This window comes from Carettochelys insculpta, chromosome 16, assembly GCF_033958435.1.
Source record: "Carettochelys insculpta isolate YL-2023 chromosome 16, ASM3395843v1, whole genome shotgun sequence".
NCBI classification, from domain to species: Eukaryota; Metazoa; Chordata; order Testudines; family Carettochelyidae; genus Carettochelys; species Carettochelys insculpta.
The window spans coordinates 14,486,820-14,503,686 of record NC_134152.1 but is presented as its reverse complement, the minus strand read 5'-3'; the positions used below and the strand labels follow the sequence as shown (position 1 = coordinate 14,503,686).

The 16,867-nt window shown below is 43.9% G+C and overlaps 1 protein-coding gene across 5 annotated transcripts in view; it reads right to left on the bottom strand.

Annotated features, from left to right (window-relative positions):
• CLEC16A (C-type lectin domain containing 16A) overlaps positions 1-16,867 on the bottom strand; it is a 247,372-nt gene that overhangs the window by 146,479 nt on the left and 84,026 nt on the right. For all 5 annotated transcript variants that reach the window (XM_075010592.1, XM_075010588.1, XM_075010590.1 and 2 more), the window contains exons 12-13: positions 14,505-14,605; positions 1,276-1,398 (exon numbers count right to left, since the gene is read on the bottom strand). In XM_075010592.1, the coding sequence (XP_074866693.1) occupies positions 1,276-1,398; positions 14,505-14,605 (224 nt within the window). The remainder of the gene's footprint in view (positions 1-1,275; positions 1,399-14,504; positions 14,606-16,867) is intronic.

Genomic DNA, 16,867 nt, shown 5'->3' with positions numbered 1-16,867 from the left:
AGCTGCCTCCCACATGGCATGAGCCAGGGCAAGCCCTGCTCCTGCCGGGAGGGCTGGGTGGACCTCTAGCTGCTGCTGCTGCTGCTGCTGGGGGTCCATGACTGCGGCGCCCGGGGTCTGTGTGCCTATGGCTCCTCAGACCACGTGCTGTGCAGGCTGAGTGTAGGTGGGAGGGGCCCTTTAACGGAGCGGCTAGCTGTTGCCCCGGAAGCGCTAGTCCGCCCGTTGACCCTGTCTGCAGCTGTGCCTGGCATCCCTATTTCGATGTGTGCTACTTTGACGTGTAGACGTTCCCTCGCTGCGCCTATTTTGATGTTGGGCTGAGCAACATCGAAGTTGAACATCGACATTGCCGGCCCTGGAGGACGTGTAGACTTCGATGTAGGCTTCACGTGTAGACGTAGCCATGATGTATTAGCAAAACCTGTAGTCAGGCTACCACGCTGTCCATACATGAAATACTAACACAAGTTAAAGACTGCACAGGATCACACCCTATTAAGTAAAAAAATATTTCAGATATCCACGTAGCCATGCCCGGGGACTTGACTGAACTGTTTTGGTTCCACTGCATGAGGGGAGGTAAGGCAGGGAAAGCTTGTTTCCTTAGTCTTTTGGGGGGAAGTTGTGGAACAGAAGGGAGATGAGGAGGGCAGTGAAGAGCTAATGCTTGAATACCATGTTCCCATGAAGTACTTAATTTAGAAATGGTGAGGTGACTAGAGCCATTGGAAAAATAGGTGTGTTCCCACCCACACAAATTTAAACTTCACTGAAAAATCTTCAGTTTTCAAATTAAAAAACCCAAGGAATGCAGACATCTTCTGTAAAAAATGTAATTTAGCTGAATGCCCAATATTTCACTCAAATTTATTGAAATTCTGTAATCCTTCTAGAAATGAGGGACAGCTACAAATGTTGCAAGAATTACACATGGAAGTAACTTCACTTGCAGCAGTACTTTCACTGAGGTGTAATTGCTCCAGTGCAGGTGTACAGGATTCCATATAAAAGCAATTTCAATAGCTTGTGTGTGTGGTTAGAGCAGAATTCCTACTCACTCTGCTCTGCAGTGCAATACTGCCTGTGTACCTTTCACAGGAAGATCTACTTATTAGATACAAGAGCATGCTAGTTCCAGCTAGCAGATGCAAGTCTCTTCTCCACAGAGAATGGGGCCAGTAACTTAGTACTTCAAATATGTTTAGCATTGACATTATTTTTTGTGCTGCAGTAAGTTTTGAAAATCTGCTACCATGATCAGAAATGTTCTACCTGGTTGAGCGGCATAATTCATTATCCTGATGAGTCTTTCTGCAAGTACGTGATTGTATGAGCTTTTCTCTTCAGCATGTTGTGCAGGAAGCTGAATTCTCTCCAGCTTGACTGGGTCAATTCCTTTTGAAGCAGAAAAAACAGGATGATTATTTTTTAGCTAATAACTGTTAAAAATGTAATATATCATCTTGAAAAGGCAGAGTATCAAAAGCAATATAGAGCTGCACTGGCATAAAGTAAAATTGCTATATCTGCATGGCCATGCCACAGTTAGAAAAGAAAGCAACAGCTGATTCTAAATTTGTTTAGCCTTTCAAGTTGGGATTTTAAAGGGATGAAGGCACTCAAATTCCACTGAAAGGGACACCTAGACTTTTTTTGACTCCTTAGAAAAATCATTTAAACATATTATTGCTTTGTTGACAGCTCACTGGCCGTGTCTACACGAGCCCCAAACTTTGCAATGGCCATGCAAATGGCCATTTCGAAGTTTACTAATGAAGCGCTGAAATGCATATTCAGCGCTTCATTAGCATGCGGACAGCAGCGGCACTTCGAAATTGACGTGCCTCGCCGCTGCGTGTCTCGCCCCGACGGGGCTCCGTTTTGAAAGGACCCCGCCTACTTCGAAGTCCCCTTATTCCCATGAGCTGATGGGAATAAGGGGACTTCGAAGTAGGCGGGGTCCTTTCGAAAAGGAGCCCTGTCGGGATGAGACATGCGGCGGCGAAGCGTGTCAATTTCGAAGTGCCGTGGCCGCCTGCATGCTAATGAAACGCTGAATGTGCATTTCAGCGCTTCATTAGTAAACTTCGAAATGGCCGTTTGTGTGGCCATTTCGAAGTCTGGGGCTCGTGTAGACATAGCCACTGAGTCATACAAGGGTTCTGCTGAAAGTCTAATTTAAGAAAACCAAGGAAATGTTTTTCCTTTGTGATAAGATGTATTTATCTTATCAACTGACATTTACCAAGGAAAAAGCCTGATTAAAAGCCTCATAATTACAAATCCAGAATGTTAAGCATGTGTGAAACTACAATACATTAAACCAAAAGTCTTTCCAACCCAAGGTAAATTTGTTTGAATATGCTAGTTTGAAATATTATACATTAGCAGCAACATGTATTACAGTAAGACTCCATGAAAAATGATTCAGAATGTGTTCAAAAGTTCATTGTCTTGGTTCCAAGCAACCGTAATAAATGCTGCCAGAATACATTAGAACAATGAACTCCACTTTTATTGGATTTCTTCCTATCCTGAACTCCTGTCACTTGTAATGCCTTATAGCTGTATTTTTTGTGTGTTTTTCAAAACCAACTTGATTTCAAGCCTCACTTCATTATTTACCAGATACAAGCAATTCCAACAGCATGTGTGGTAAAATTTAACATTTATTTTGTAGCAGGCATCAAGTTAACCCAATTAACATCATTCTTCCCAATAGTTTTGCTTCTTAGTTTTGCACAGGCACACTGCTCACTGTAATTAAAAGACAAGTCAAGATGCAATTGTTTTGTTTTCCACTAAAAGTCTTAGGCCATGTCTACATTAGCCCAGAACTTCAAAATGGCCATGCAAATGGCCATTTCAAAGTTTACTAATGAAGTGCTGAAATACATATTCAGCATCTCATGAGCATGCCAGCAGCCACGGCACTTCGAAATTGCTGCGGCTCATCCAGACAGGGCTCCTTTTTGAAAGGATCCTGGCAACTTCGAAATCCCCTTATTCCTTACAGCAGATATGAATAAGGGGATTTCGAAGTTGCTGGGGTCCTTTCAAAAAGGAGCCCCTTCTGGACGAGCTGCGCGGTGGCGAGCCGCAGCAATTTCAAAGTGCCGCGGCTGCCGGCGTGCTAATAAGGCACTGAATATGTATTTCAGCGCTTCATTAGTAAACTTTGCAATGGCCATTTGCATGGCCATTCCAGAGGTTTGGGCTAGTGTAGATGTAGCCATAAAGGTTTTTTTGCACAGATGTAAGTCATTTCTATTCATTTGGAAGTATTCAGCATTTTACCACAGCCTGAAATGTGATTTGTGCAGTATGCTGGATTCAAAGTGAAGCATTCTGACTTCTGCAGTGTAGTGGCTTCACAAGATTCACAGAAGTTTCCAGGTATCAGGTACAGTAAGGTCTCAGAGTATGCGACCCTGCTCTTAGGACCCCGATTCCTATAGTAAACCCTATAGCATGCTTTCCAGTTGCGCTTAACTCGCTCCCCCCATCCTGGCTCAACCCCACTGGCTCTGCACGGCCTTGGCTCAGCTCCCCCTCAACTCCACTCACCACCTGCACATAGCTCCTGCTCATCCTCCACCCCTGCCTCTGGCTCTAGCTCACCACCCCTCAGGCGCGACTCCGACTCAACCTCCCCTGCCAGTTCACTGCCCACATGCGTGGCTCCAGTTTACCCTCCACCCCCCGCCCTGGTTTAAACCCCCCCAGGCGCAGCTCCAATTCAAACTCCTCACACGCGGCCATGTTTCCATACCCTGCCCCAGTTTAAACCCCCCCCACGTGCAGCACCGGTTCAGCCCCCCCCACCCCAATTCAACCCCCCTGCCAGCTCACCACCCATCGCCGGCTCTGGCTCTGGCTCCAGCTCAACCGTCTGCGCGCGGCTCTAGCTCATCTGCCACCCTCATCTCTGGCTCCAGTTCATCCTCCACGCCTCGCCTCGGCTTAAACCCCCCATTTGTGGATCCAATTCAAACCTCTCGCACGTGGCTCTGTTTCCATCCTCCCGCCCCGGTGTAAACTCCCACGCGTAGCTCCAATTCAACCCCCCTCACCCCCAGTTCACCCCTCCACTGTCTCACCACCCATGCCTGGCTCTGGCTGCGGTTCAACCTCCTGCCTCGTCCTGACTCACCACCTGAGAAGGGCTCTGGCTCACCACCCCACACACACCTTCAGCTTAACTCCACGCCTCTCCCCACTGCAGCCCTAAGCCACCCCAGCTTTATCCCCCGCACCCACCTCCCATGGCCCCAACCCACTGCCAGACTTACCCCTCCCCAGCTGCCCCACCTCCAGGACTTACCTTTCCACTGCTTCCCCGGCTGCAGAACACATGCCCTGCTGGGGAAAAAGCCAGACCCCAACTTGCGCGAAATCCAGGTTATGCAAGGGTGCGTGGAATGGAACCCTCGTGTACTCTGAGACCTTACTGTACTCCTTCCACAGTCAGAATATATCCAATCATAGGAATAGAGGGGTTGAGTTTCAATATGTTCCCTGCCACCTCAAATACTGATTATGGCTTGTTACTCAAAATCATTGTATTTTAACAGCATAATCTTTATTAACTGTCACTACTTGGAATATATGGTCTGAAAATTGTTAAACTTCACGAACAAAAACAGAGAGAAAGCTGTGCTAGTCTATACACTATCAAAACAAAAACAGCAGACAAGTAGCACTTTAAAGACTAACAAAATAATTTATTAGGTGATGAGCTTTCATGGGACAGACCCACTTCTTCAGACCATAGCCATACCAGAACAGACTCAATACTTAAGGCACAGAGAACCAAAAACAGTAATCAAGATTGAAAAATCAGAAAAAAATTATCAAGGTGAGCAAATCAGAGAGCAGAGGGGCAGAAAGGGGGGTGCAGTCAAGAATTAGATTAAGCCAAGTATGCAAAAGAGCCCCTATAATGACCCAGAAAATTCAACCAAGATGTGAATTTGTCAACCTTGATTACTTTTTTGGTTCTCTGTGCCTTAAATATTGAGCCTGTTCTGGTATGGCTATGATCTGAAGAAGTGGGTCTGTCCCATGAAAGCTCACCACCTAATAAAATATTTTTAGTCTTTAAAGTGCTACTTAACTGCTTTTTTTGTTTTCATGAACAAAATTAGGGAGCATTAACAATGACCACAAAAATGTTTGGCTGACTCTACAGTGTGGAGGGTAATTGTGCCTTTAGTAAAGATATTTGCCTACAGATGGGGTGTGGAAACATTTTTGGGGTTGAGGGCTACTGAGCCATACAAAAATCAGTTGGGGGGCCACATAAAAGTGAGAAAAATCCCAAACTCTCACTGATATGGCCCCTGACTGAGACACCTCACTCCTCTCATGCTCAGGCACCACAGACAGGAAGTGGAGAAGGGGGAACTGAAGTTCAGGGCTTCCCCCAGGCCAGATTACCTTTTCTGAGGGCCTTGAGTGGGACAAAAATGGGTGATTCAGAGCTCAGTGTGTGGGACGGGCTGCTGGGGAGCAGGTGTAAGGTTTGGGCAGAAGGGACAGTACAGGAACAGGCTGAAGGTGGGGACCTGGGTGGCAGATAAGGTGGGCTGGAGGCAGCAGTGGAAGCAGAACAGGCTGAAGGTTACGGGGAGGTTACGGGAACAGGCTGGATTCTGGGCTAGAGGGGTGTAGAAGCAGGATACAGGCGGGGGCCGCTTACCTGTGTGTGCTGCTGCCCCCTCCCCCAGCTGGGAGAATGGCAGCTCAGAGAAAAGCTCCCTGGAGAGGATTGTCTCTCATGGCTTACAGGCTGTCTTCCCACCCCCCACCCCCACACTACTCTGCTTGGCTAAAATTTCAGACAATCAGTGCAGCTTGGGAAGCCTCTCTTCGGGCACCACTGTGCTGCCATTCCCACAACGTAGGGAGAAGGAGTTTGAGAAGTCGCAATTGCAGCAGCAGTCCTACCCACATCAAGCAGAGACCATGGGCTGAAGCCTGCCATGACGTGCCTGACTTTGGTCCTCCCACCACAGGCCAGATGCCGGGGAGGGGAGCGCCAAGCCTCAGGGAGTGGATCCAGGCAAGCTACAGTTTGAATCTGGGCTACAGGCCGGGGGTTCCCCACCCCTGGCCTAAAGGGAGGGAAATAAACTCACAGTGCAAGCCTTCTGCCAGAAAGTTACTATTTAAATACATGGGGGGCGGGGGGAAGGCGGATTTCCTTCAGTGAGCAACAAGTGTAATGGAGAGAAATAAGTCAGTGTGCATAGGTACAGGACAACACAATAGTTCTAAATGAATGTACACTGACTTCAGATACTTAGCGTGTAACTGGTTCTATATAGATTCCAGGGACATTGTAGGGCCAACGTTCAGCTTGATAATGAACAAAATTAATTACTAGAAATTAGAATTTTATATGTGCTTTCACACTTTTACAAAGTCCCACGTTGTCTAACCAGGTGACACTAGTATAAAAACTTTTCCAAGCCTTGCACTGTTTATGTACCTGAAAAGCTGCACTTCTAAAACATCAGAGCATACCTTCTCAGTTCATTTGCTGGTAAGTACTTACATTTTATATGTGTAAAATACACTCCTACATAGGGCTCAGGGTAGAAGTACATAAGTATGTGCAAACACTTACTTCAGACAGACATAAAAGTATCACTATTCCACGGATACAGAACTAGTCACCTCAACTACCATAACTTACCAGAGTAAGAGCTGTCTGTCTCACAACCAAGTCCCATAGCCTTATAGGATCAAAGACATCACCTTAACCAAGTGGTTCTCAGGCTGTGGTCCAATCAGCAATTGCTTCAGCTAAAATACCAAGCTGCATGAGCTGAACATAAGAATGCCCACACTGGGTCAGACCAAAGGTCCGTTTAGCCCAGTATCCTGTCTTCCAACAAAGGCCAATGCCTGAGGACCCAGAAGGAATGACCAGAACAGGCAATCACTAGAGTGTTAACACTCTCCTGACATCCATTTCCAACTTCTAACAAACAAAGGCAAAGGACACCTTTTCTACCAATCCTGGCTAATAGCTACTGATGGATCAAACCTCCATGAATTTACTTAGTTCTTTTTTGAACTCTGTTAAAGTCTTAGTCTTCACAACTGCCTCTGGCAAGACATTTGACAGGCCTACTATGCGCTATCTGAAGACAGTTGTTAGTTTTAAACCTGCTACCCATTAGTTTCATTTGGTGAACCCTAGTTATTTTGTTATGTGAACAAGTAAATAGCTCATTCAATTTTTCCACCTCTATCATACCGCAGCTTAGTCTCCTTTCTTCTAAACTGAAAAATCCCAGTTTTTTTAATCCATCTTCAATCTTTCTCAATTCCAACAATTTTTAAAAACAAGAAGAAGTCCTGTGGCACCTTATAGACTAACATATTTTGGAGCAGTTAGTCTGTAAGGTGCCACAGGACTTCTTGTTGTTTTTGAAGACACAGACACTATTCAAGAGGTGAGCATACCATGCATTTATATGGAGGCAATAAGATATTCTCTATTATTCTCTACCCCTTTTTAAATTATTCTAAGCATTCTGCTTGCTTTTGTGACTACTGCAGCAAAATGAGTGGGTATTTTCAAAGAACTATCCACAGTGACTCTGAGATCTCTCTTTTGAGTGGTTATAGTTAAATTAGTCCCCATCATTTTGTATGTATAGTTGGTATTTTTTTTTTTTGAAGTGCACTACTTTACGTCTATCAACATTAAACTTAATTTGCCATTCTTTTGTCCACTTAGTTTTGTGAGATTTTTTTTGAAGCTCTTCACAGTCTGCTTTGTTCTTAACTATCCCAAACAGTTTAATATCTGCAAATTTTGCCACCTCACTGTTTACCCCTTTTTCCAGATCATTTATAAATAGGTTAAATAGGATTGGGGGAAACCACTAGCTACCTCTCTCCATTCTGAAATCTTACCATTTATTCCCATCCTTTGTTTCCTGTCTTTTAACCAGTTTTTAGTCCGTGAGAGGATCTTTCCTCCAATCCATGAGAGGGCTTTTGGTCTGACCCAGTGCGACCCTTCCCTCTTATTTCACTTAAGAGCCTTTGGACAGGGACCTTATCAAAGGCTTTCTGGAAATCTAAGCACACTGTCTCCACTGGGTTTCCCTTGTCCACATGCCTCTAAGAATTGTAGTAGACTTCCCTTTTCAGAAACCATGTTGACTTTTCCCTGACAAATTATGTTGGTCTATGTCTAACAATTTTATTCTTCAATTATAGTTTCAACCTATCTGCCCACTACTGATGGTAGAATTACCCGTCTGTAATTACCAGGCTCACTCTGGAACCCTATTAAAATATTGGTGTCACATTAGCTATCTTCCAGTGACTAGGTACAGAACCTGATTTAAAGGATAAATTACAAACCAGTTCATAGCTCTTCAATTTCGCATTTGAGTTCTTTCAGAACTCTTGGGTGAATGCCATCTGGTCCCAGTGACTTTTTACTATTAAGTTTATCAGTTTGTTCCAAGCCCTCCTCTGATGACACCTGAATCTTGGACAATTCCTCAGATGCGTCACCTAAAAAGAATGGCTCAGTGTTAGGGATATTCCCAAACCTCTCAACCATGAAAAACAAACTAAAGAATTCATTTAGTTTCTCCACAACGGCCTTCTCATCTCTGAGTGCTCTCTTAGTATCTCGATCATCCAGACACCCTGCTGGTTGTTTAGCAGGCTTCCTGTTTCTGATTTACTCACAAAATGTTTTGCTATTACTTTGAGTTTTTGGCTAGCTGTTCTTCAAACTCCTTTTTGGCTTTTCTTACTGTGTTTTTACACTTAACTTGGCAGACTTTATGCTCCTATTTATTTTCCTCACTTGGATTTAACTTCCACTTTTTAAAAGATGCCTTTTTATCTTTAACTGTTTCTTTTACTTGGTTGTTAAGCCACAGTGGCACCACAATCTTTAATTGGTGCTGTATAAGTTAGGCCTCTATTATGGTATCTTTGAAAAGTTACCATGCAGCTTGCAGGAATTTTACATTTGGCACTGTAACTTTTAATTTTTGTTTAACCAACCTCCTCATTTGGACATAGTTCCCCTTTCTGAAATTAAATGCCACAGTGTTGGGCTGCTGCGGTGCTTTCACCATGAAAGAGATGTTACATTTTATTACATTGTGGTCACTATTTCCAAGTGGTCCAGTTATATTTACCTCTCGGACCACATCCTGCACTTCACTTAGGATTAAATCAAGAATTGCATCTCCTTTTGCGGGTTTAAGAACTAGCTGCTCCAAGAAGCAGTCATTTAAAGTATCAGTATATTTTATCTCTGTATCCTGTCCCAAGGTGATGTGCACCCAATTAATATGGGGATAGTTAATCCCCCATTATTACTGAGTTTTTTATTTTGATACCTTCTCTAATCTCCTTAGCATTTCACAGTCACTATCACTATCTGGTTCAGGAGGCCAGTAATTTATCCCAAATCCTATATTCATATTACTAGAGCATGACACTACTATCCATAGAGATTCTATGTAATGGTTCATTTAAATTTTTACTTCATTTGATTCTACATTTTATGTATATTAGTGCCACACCCGTTCTGATGTTAGACTTGTTCTGCTGTTCTGATATATTTTGTACCCTGGTATGACTGTATCTCATTGATTGTCCTCATTCCACTTAGTTTCTGTGATGCCTATTCATTAGTACTTTTCCTGATGTATTAGATTCTTTTTCATTTGATTGTTTCTCATCTGATCTTACCCATATTTTATCATCTTCAATCCTCTCTTCCTTAGAACATACAGAATCCCTATTTATAGGCCCTCCCTTAAGAGATATCTGTCTGTTCAGTGTGCTCCTCTGCACTCTTTGGCTCTGAACAGAAGTTTCAAATCTCCATACATGGTCTACTTATTAGAGAGGAAGTATCAAAGTTACAGATCCTGGGGTTAAACAAGGGTTGTTATGGCAGAGTGTCACTGACATGTAAGATTAGGAGCTAACTTCATTTTCCTAAGTACAAAAATATTCATGGCCAACGATGCCTCGTGCAATTCAAACACCTAAGACCACAAATGAACCCCCAAACTGCAAACCCCTTGGGCCAAAGATACCACATAAATGGAGAAAGATTCATTCCAGTAAATTTTAATTTTCTCCTACACACTATCATCAGCTGTGTTATCAAGGCAGTTTTCAGTCAACTCTCATCCAAATCTCAATTTCAGTTACATATGGAATATGGTGAGATAAGACAGATGGAGCTGAATCCCCCATTAATGACATCACAACCCATACAATCTTAATTATCTGTAAGGGTCTCCAATAAATATTAAACCAAAGGAAGAGTAAAAAAGAGCCACAGGGATGTTTGCCTTGGAGATTCTTTGGCTAGTAAACAATTACCTAAAACCATATTTTGAGGCTTTTAAAAGTTCAGACTGGAACCCACTTAAAAGCACCCAAGTCAAGTTCAGCAAAAGAGTTAACAACTTTATTGTCAATGGAATACCAGCTGAAAGAAACACTTAATCAAGATCAGTCATAGACCACTGCCAACTCAATTAAAGTCAAGGTGACATAATTCAAGGAATCTGAGGACAAGGTACATGTTTTGCTACAACCTTCACAGTCTCCGTCATAAAAAAAAGAAATTAAAGCGTGATCAGTAAAAAGATTAATCAGTCACAAAAATTGATTTTTGAATATCGACTGAAACTATTCAGAGTAGTGTTACCCACATTCCACTGTCTTTGAGGGAGGGCCTGGAGATTTATCAGTGCTGGATAACAATTGCTCCCTTTCTACTACATGGAAAACATGAAGGTCAAATAACTACTACCATGCCATAGGATGGATTTTTACAGTACCTTCAGAATTTCAATCAGCAGTATCTGCTGGAACTCATTCAGAAGAGACACTGCTTCTGTCTTCCAGCCCTACAATGGCCACCTGCCAAATTAGTGTCTAATTCATCTTATTTGAAAAGAATGAAAAAGAAATCCCTCAGCATGAAAGATGGACTTCGGCAAAGAGCCAACTTGACAGCCAAATATGTTAAGAGAGACATATTACTTGTCCAGATCTGGGTTCCACAGCTGGCCAAATTTTTAAGAGAACAAATTTAATAATGGAGGAAGTAGGGAAGCAGGTCACATTCATGTCCATACACATATAAACACTCAAAAGATTATAGTTAAATTGCATGTCTATGACTAAATGATTCAGAATGGGGTTGCTTATGAAATTACACTCTGTAAAACAAGAATAGTCTGCACAGAGATTACAGTCTGAAAAAATGCACTTTTATTACCTCACAAACTATGCTATTGTGCTAGTCCAATAAATGGGACTCATTTCCCCAAACTAAACTAGATTATATTTGAAAGGAAGTGTTCTATATGTACAGGGAACAAAGAATTTATTTAACTGGATACTTACAATAAATGTTTTAATGATGGGTGCCAAAGTTATTGCAGTCTAACTACTGCCATTACAATAAATTACAAATATAAACACCACATTCATCTGCTGTATTGGATATCAGTTTAATTCCCTGAAATTTTATGTCTTCACATGTTATCCACTCTATAGTTTAGACAAAGTGTGCACTTGTGTGTGCATGGAATGCGATTGTTTCACATCAGACAGAAAGGGAGGAGTGACACAAAAGGAACAGTTATACTCATGAATGATCACAAGGGGATGCCAACCATCCCAGCCCCAAGTAGCAAAAGCCAGGTAGGCTGCCTGCCCACCACCCCAAGCCTGTCCCAGGGAGCAGCCACCAGTTAAGTGGGCTGCACACTGCCTTCACCCACCCCCAATGGCACTGGGGAGCAGCTGCCAGGCAAGGTTGTGGACCCTCCCCTACTCTGGGCCAGCCCCAAGGAGACAGGTAAGTCTTCTAGTTTCCACATAAATAAGCTTCACGCATGCTGCACCCAAAGACACATACCTAACTGTATTTGATTTCATTCCCATAATTTAACTAGAGCCTAATTTAAAAAAAAAAAGCATCAACAGTCTAATATTAATTGCACAAGCTGCAAGTGCAGAAGGCCAATGTTTTGCAACTGCAAGGGGGAGAGATCCCAATAAACCATGGAGATAAGTCCATTATGTACCAAATATGCCTTAAGACTTCATTCTTCATTTTTTTTTTCAATTAGTCCTGATCTGTCACCAGTCCCTGGCTTTCATCCTTAAGACATTCAATGTTCATTACTTTGATCTCATCACATTCACTGCTTGACTCCAGCTGGAAAATGAAGCCAACCCACAGACAAATCCATTTTTTCTCTTCAGAGTGTTTGGTTCTGAGTTAATCAGTTTTACAACCTGATTTTCTATCCCCCTGAGAAAAACGTTGTGCATAATTTTATGTTCTCTCCACCCGTGTCCATAACACTTAATTGCTTGCAAAAATTAAAACATCCTGCATTTGGACAAAAAGTAATGGTTATTTAAATGTAAAGTCTTCCCATGCTCACTTTCCAGGACTTCTACCTACTATCTACTTGCCTTTTCCTCACATGAATCTGTTCAAAGTCTTATGAGAAATGCCTCTACTACCATGTTGGAGCCACATTCTTTTGCTGAGACAGTGCTGTTCTGAAACATTGAGCTTGCCTTCAACTGAACTCTGTTGAACATAATCTCCTTCAGGACCTCAAAGTCGAAATTAAATAAAAATGCTCCAGTCATGCACGACGCTTCTTCTTCTTCTAACAAGTACAGAATATAAGAGGTGAAGCAGAAGTAGAAGTGTCTATTGGAACCTGACCCAGAATTCATTCTGAATATTAGCTGAATTACAGTTGTCAAGGCTCAGCACTTTCACATGTAAAATTCATTTCTGTATTACAAAGGCACTAACTGATGCCTTTTGTCCATCAGGACTTCTTCAAATTCTAACATTAGCATTCAGTTTATACCACTGTGGCTACGTCTACACGTGAAGCCTACATCGAAGTAGCTTATTTCGATGTAGCGACATCAAAATAGGCTATTTCGATGAATAACGTCTACACGTCCTCCAGGGCTGGCAACGTCGACGTTCAACATCGACGTTGCGCAGCACCACATCGAAATAGACGCTGCGAGGGAACGTCTACACGCCAAAGTAGCACACATCGAAATAAGGGTGCCAGGCACAGCTGCAGACAGGGTTACAGGGCGGACCCAACAGCAAGCCGCTCCCTTAAAGGGCCCCTCCCAGACACACTTGCACTAAACAGCACAAGATCCACAGAGCCGACAACTGGTTGCAGACCCTGTGCATGCAGCATGGATCCCCAGCTGCAGCAGCAGCAGCCAGAAGACCTGGGCTAAGGGCTGCTGCACACGGTGACCACAGAGCCCTGGAGGGGCTGGAGAGAGAGCGTCTCTCAACCCCTCAGCTGATGGCCGCCATGGCGGACCCCGCTATTTCGATGTTGCGGGACGTGGATCGGCTACATGTGCCCTACTTCGATGTTCAACTTCGAAGTAGGGCACTATTCCCATCCCCTCATGGGGTTAGCGGCTTCGACGTCTCGCCGCCTAACGTCTATGTTAGCATCGAAATAGCACCCAACACGTGTAGCCATGACGGGCGCTACTTCGAAGTTAGTGCCGCTACTTCGAAGTAGCGTGCACGTGTAGACACGGCTTGTGTGTGTCATATATTTAAATTCTTTCACAATGAAAAATCCATTTGAGCTGCATCTGGATACAGGATAACCAGCAGCAAAGCAAACTCTGCAGCTAATCCCAAATAATGTCACATATATCCATGTGTGAACCAACTGCAAAATTATTAAAGGCAAAAACCCCTTCATAATAAAATCTCTATCATTTAAACCAAAGAATTATTACATGGTATATTTTGCAGCAGTAGGGGACATAAATAAAGTTGTGTCACTAACAAAGAATGAATTAAGGATTTGGGGGATTAAGTATACTAACAGACTACAGTAGACTTCCAAAAATAAGGGGCCTAACTCTCTACTGCCTTGCATATCTGTAGTTATTTATGCCTCAGCAAAGGATAAAATGCTACCAATTCAAAATTCGTAGCATATTCCAGTGGCAGTATTTTATGCCCATTTTAATCATTTGAGTGTCTGTGAAAGCCAGGGGAGAATCAAGACCCAGGTGTTCATACTGAAAATATTTGGTCAATTCATCTTCAGAATACAGAAGTCAAGTAACTGGGAATGAATTACAAATGAGTTTAATTCATTTCTAGTTCTAGGAAACCAAATGAAAAAAACAAAGCATCTGAACACTTATAGCATTGTATTAAATATTCGTCTAAAATTCAGATCCTACACAACTTTTACTGTCACCACATCTCTTCTTCCTTACATCACACAAGAATTGTATTTCTTGTATTTTAAGCCATTTAGAAAAAATATATTCCTCACAGAAGAAATGTTTACCAGAAGTAGACCACCAAATGCAGTCACATCTCATTTCATTCCCATTTCTGTGGAGAAAGGCACATTTTGGAGTATCCAAAGTGATGAACTTACCTTTATTTTGAGACATTGCATACAGAAGACAAAGCACAAAGAGAGCATAGTAATCATCTTCAGTACAGTCCAGTGCATTATATACCATATCAAGAAAGGGCCTGTGGACAAGAGTAATATTAAAGTGCTTGTTTTGTTCTGATACCTAAAGTACTAGATAATTGAAACAAAGTCTGTGTCATTACCTACCTATGGAACAGAATGATTCATTATCCAGCTATGCCCCAAATTTCTCTTTAGATATTGTGAAGAGGAAAAGTAAAGCTGTTTGAAAGCAGGTATTCTAGTGTGTTTATTACTGGTATTGGACTTGCCATTTCAGCAGGAATTATCCACAGCCCCTTGCCACATGGCTGCCCTAACTTATGATAAGTGATCCTTCAGGCTCAATGTTTCTTGGTACTGGTGTCTTAAAACCCGGAGGATGGGGGATAAATTACAGAATTCTAGACATTCCTCAGTTGGCTCTAAGCAGTAGCAGTGTACTTCAGGGGCTGTTTTTACCTATGTGTGGTGCAAAACAGCATTGGAATACAGGTTACACCTCTGAAATCTGGTACTCTCTCATCCAGCAACGTCCATATTCCAGCAAGATGTTGCCAGATGACAGAGTGAAGCCAGTGCAGGAGTCCCCAGGTGGCTAGGAACCAGATCCCACCACCGGTCCTGTGGCAGTGCAGAGGCAGAGAGTCAGAGCAAATGAGGACAAGGAAAACACTGCGCCTAGGCATAGACTCTTAAATAGGAGGGAGCAATGGTCACATCAACCCTTCACGCCACCACACCCCACCTTTCCCAGGCTCTACCCACCTCAGCCCACAAGCCCACCTCCCATCTCCAGGCTTTACCTGCCTCAGCCTGCAAAACTCACCCTTCCATCCTTCCAGAATTAACCCTTCCCAGCCTCAAACCCTCGCCCAACCCTAGGATTAACCCGCCTCACCTGATGAGCTCCTCCAGCTGTGTATGCTGCCCCAACTTGCCCACTGAACCCATATCTAACTTGTCCACCTGTTACTCTCCCCGCCCCCTCCCACCACCTTCTCAGGCCAGAAAATGCCTGCATCTTTCCCTGCCACTCCCTACCACTGGACTTGCCAGGTCATGGGGCCAGGCAGGGAGCTGGGCAGGGTTCTGGGGGAGCTAAGATTGCCATGTGGGATGTGGCTCTAGACTCCAGTGGAAATGGGGAGGGGCCGCAGCTGCAAAGCAAGGAGCTGGAAAGCACCATGCTGCCCAGGAGGAGGCACCAGCCATGTGGGAGGGAAGCTGCACTCGACTCCCAAGAGGGCTCAGGAGGCCTCCCCGGCCTCATCCTCCTTCTCGGTGGGGCTGCACAACTCCAGCAAGGGTAGACTTGGCCGCCCCTTCCCCAGCTCTCCTGCTCACTTCCTCTACTTGCAGCACACGCGGCTCCCTGCCCTGCCACAATGGAAGTAAATTTAATTGCTTTAATGGCTGGATCCTTCCGACTGTCCTCCCAGCCATTAAATCAATTAAATTTAGCTCCACTATTTCAGCCACAGCAGGGCAGGAGCCGCAAGAGTCAGCAGCCTCAGTGTCTGGAGCAACAACTTTAAGAGCCGCAGGTTGCTGACCCCTTGGCTGGAGTGTGAGATATGGTGAGGGCTCTGGCTGGAGGTGCAGGCTCTGGGTGGGGTCAGAAATAGGGGGTTGAGGATGAAGGAAAGGCAAGGCTGAGGAGTTTGGAATATAGCACGGGTATGGGTTCTGGGAGGAGTTTGAGTATGGGAGGAATTCAGGGCTGGGGCAGGAGGCTGGGATGTAGGAAGAGATTCAGGATGCAGGCTCCAGGTGGCACTTACTTCAAGTAGCTCCTGGGAAGCAGCAACAGGTCCCTCTAATTCCTAGGCAGAAATGTAGTCAGGCAACTACAGGTGCTGCTGTTGCCCTCAGGCACCACCAACCCAGCTCTTGTTGGCCACTGTTCCAGGGCAGCACATGGAGTCACCTGTCAGGACCTCCATGTAGAGATGGGAGAGACCTGCTGGATGTTTCCAGGAGCCGCATAGAGTCAGGGCAGGGAGCCTGTCTTGATCCTTCTACACTGGCGACTAGACTTTTAATGGTACATTCATTGAGAATCTGGATTGCTAAATTACAGGTTTCCTGGGCTGGAACTTAGTGTAACATTCAGGCCTGGGTTCCCCTGACAGCTGAGCAATTGTCTGGCAATAGCATTTGGACAGTCAGAAGGGACAGAAGGCTATGTTTTCAGAACAAAGCCCGCATTAGAGTGAGGAATGAGACTGGGTCAAAAATACTAGACATCAGAAACATGTACAGTACAATTAAGTGTATATCAGAATTATGAACTGATAACTTTGGAGTAAAGTAATGAA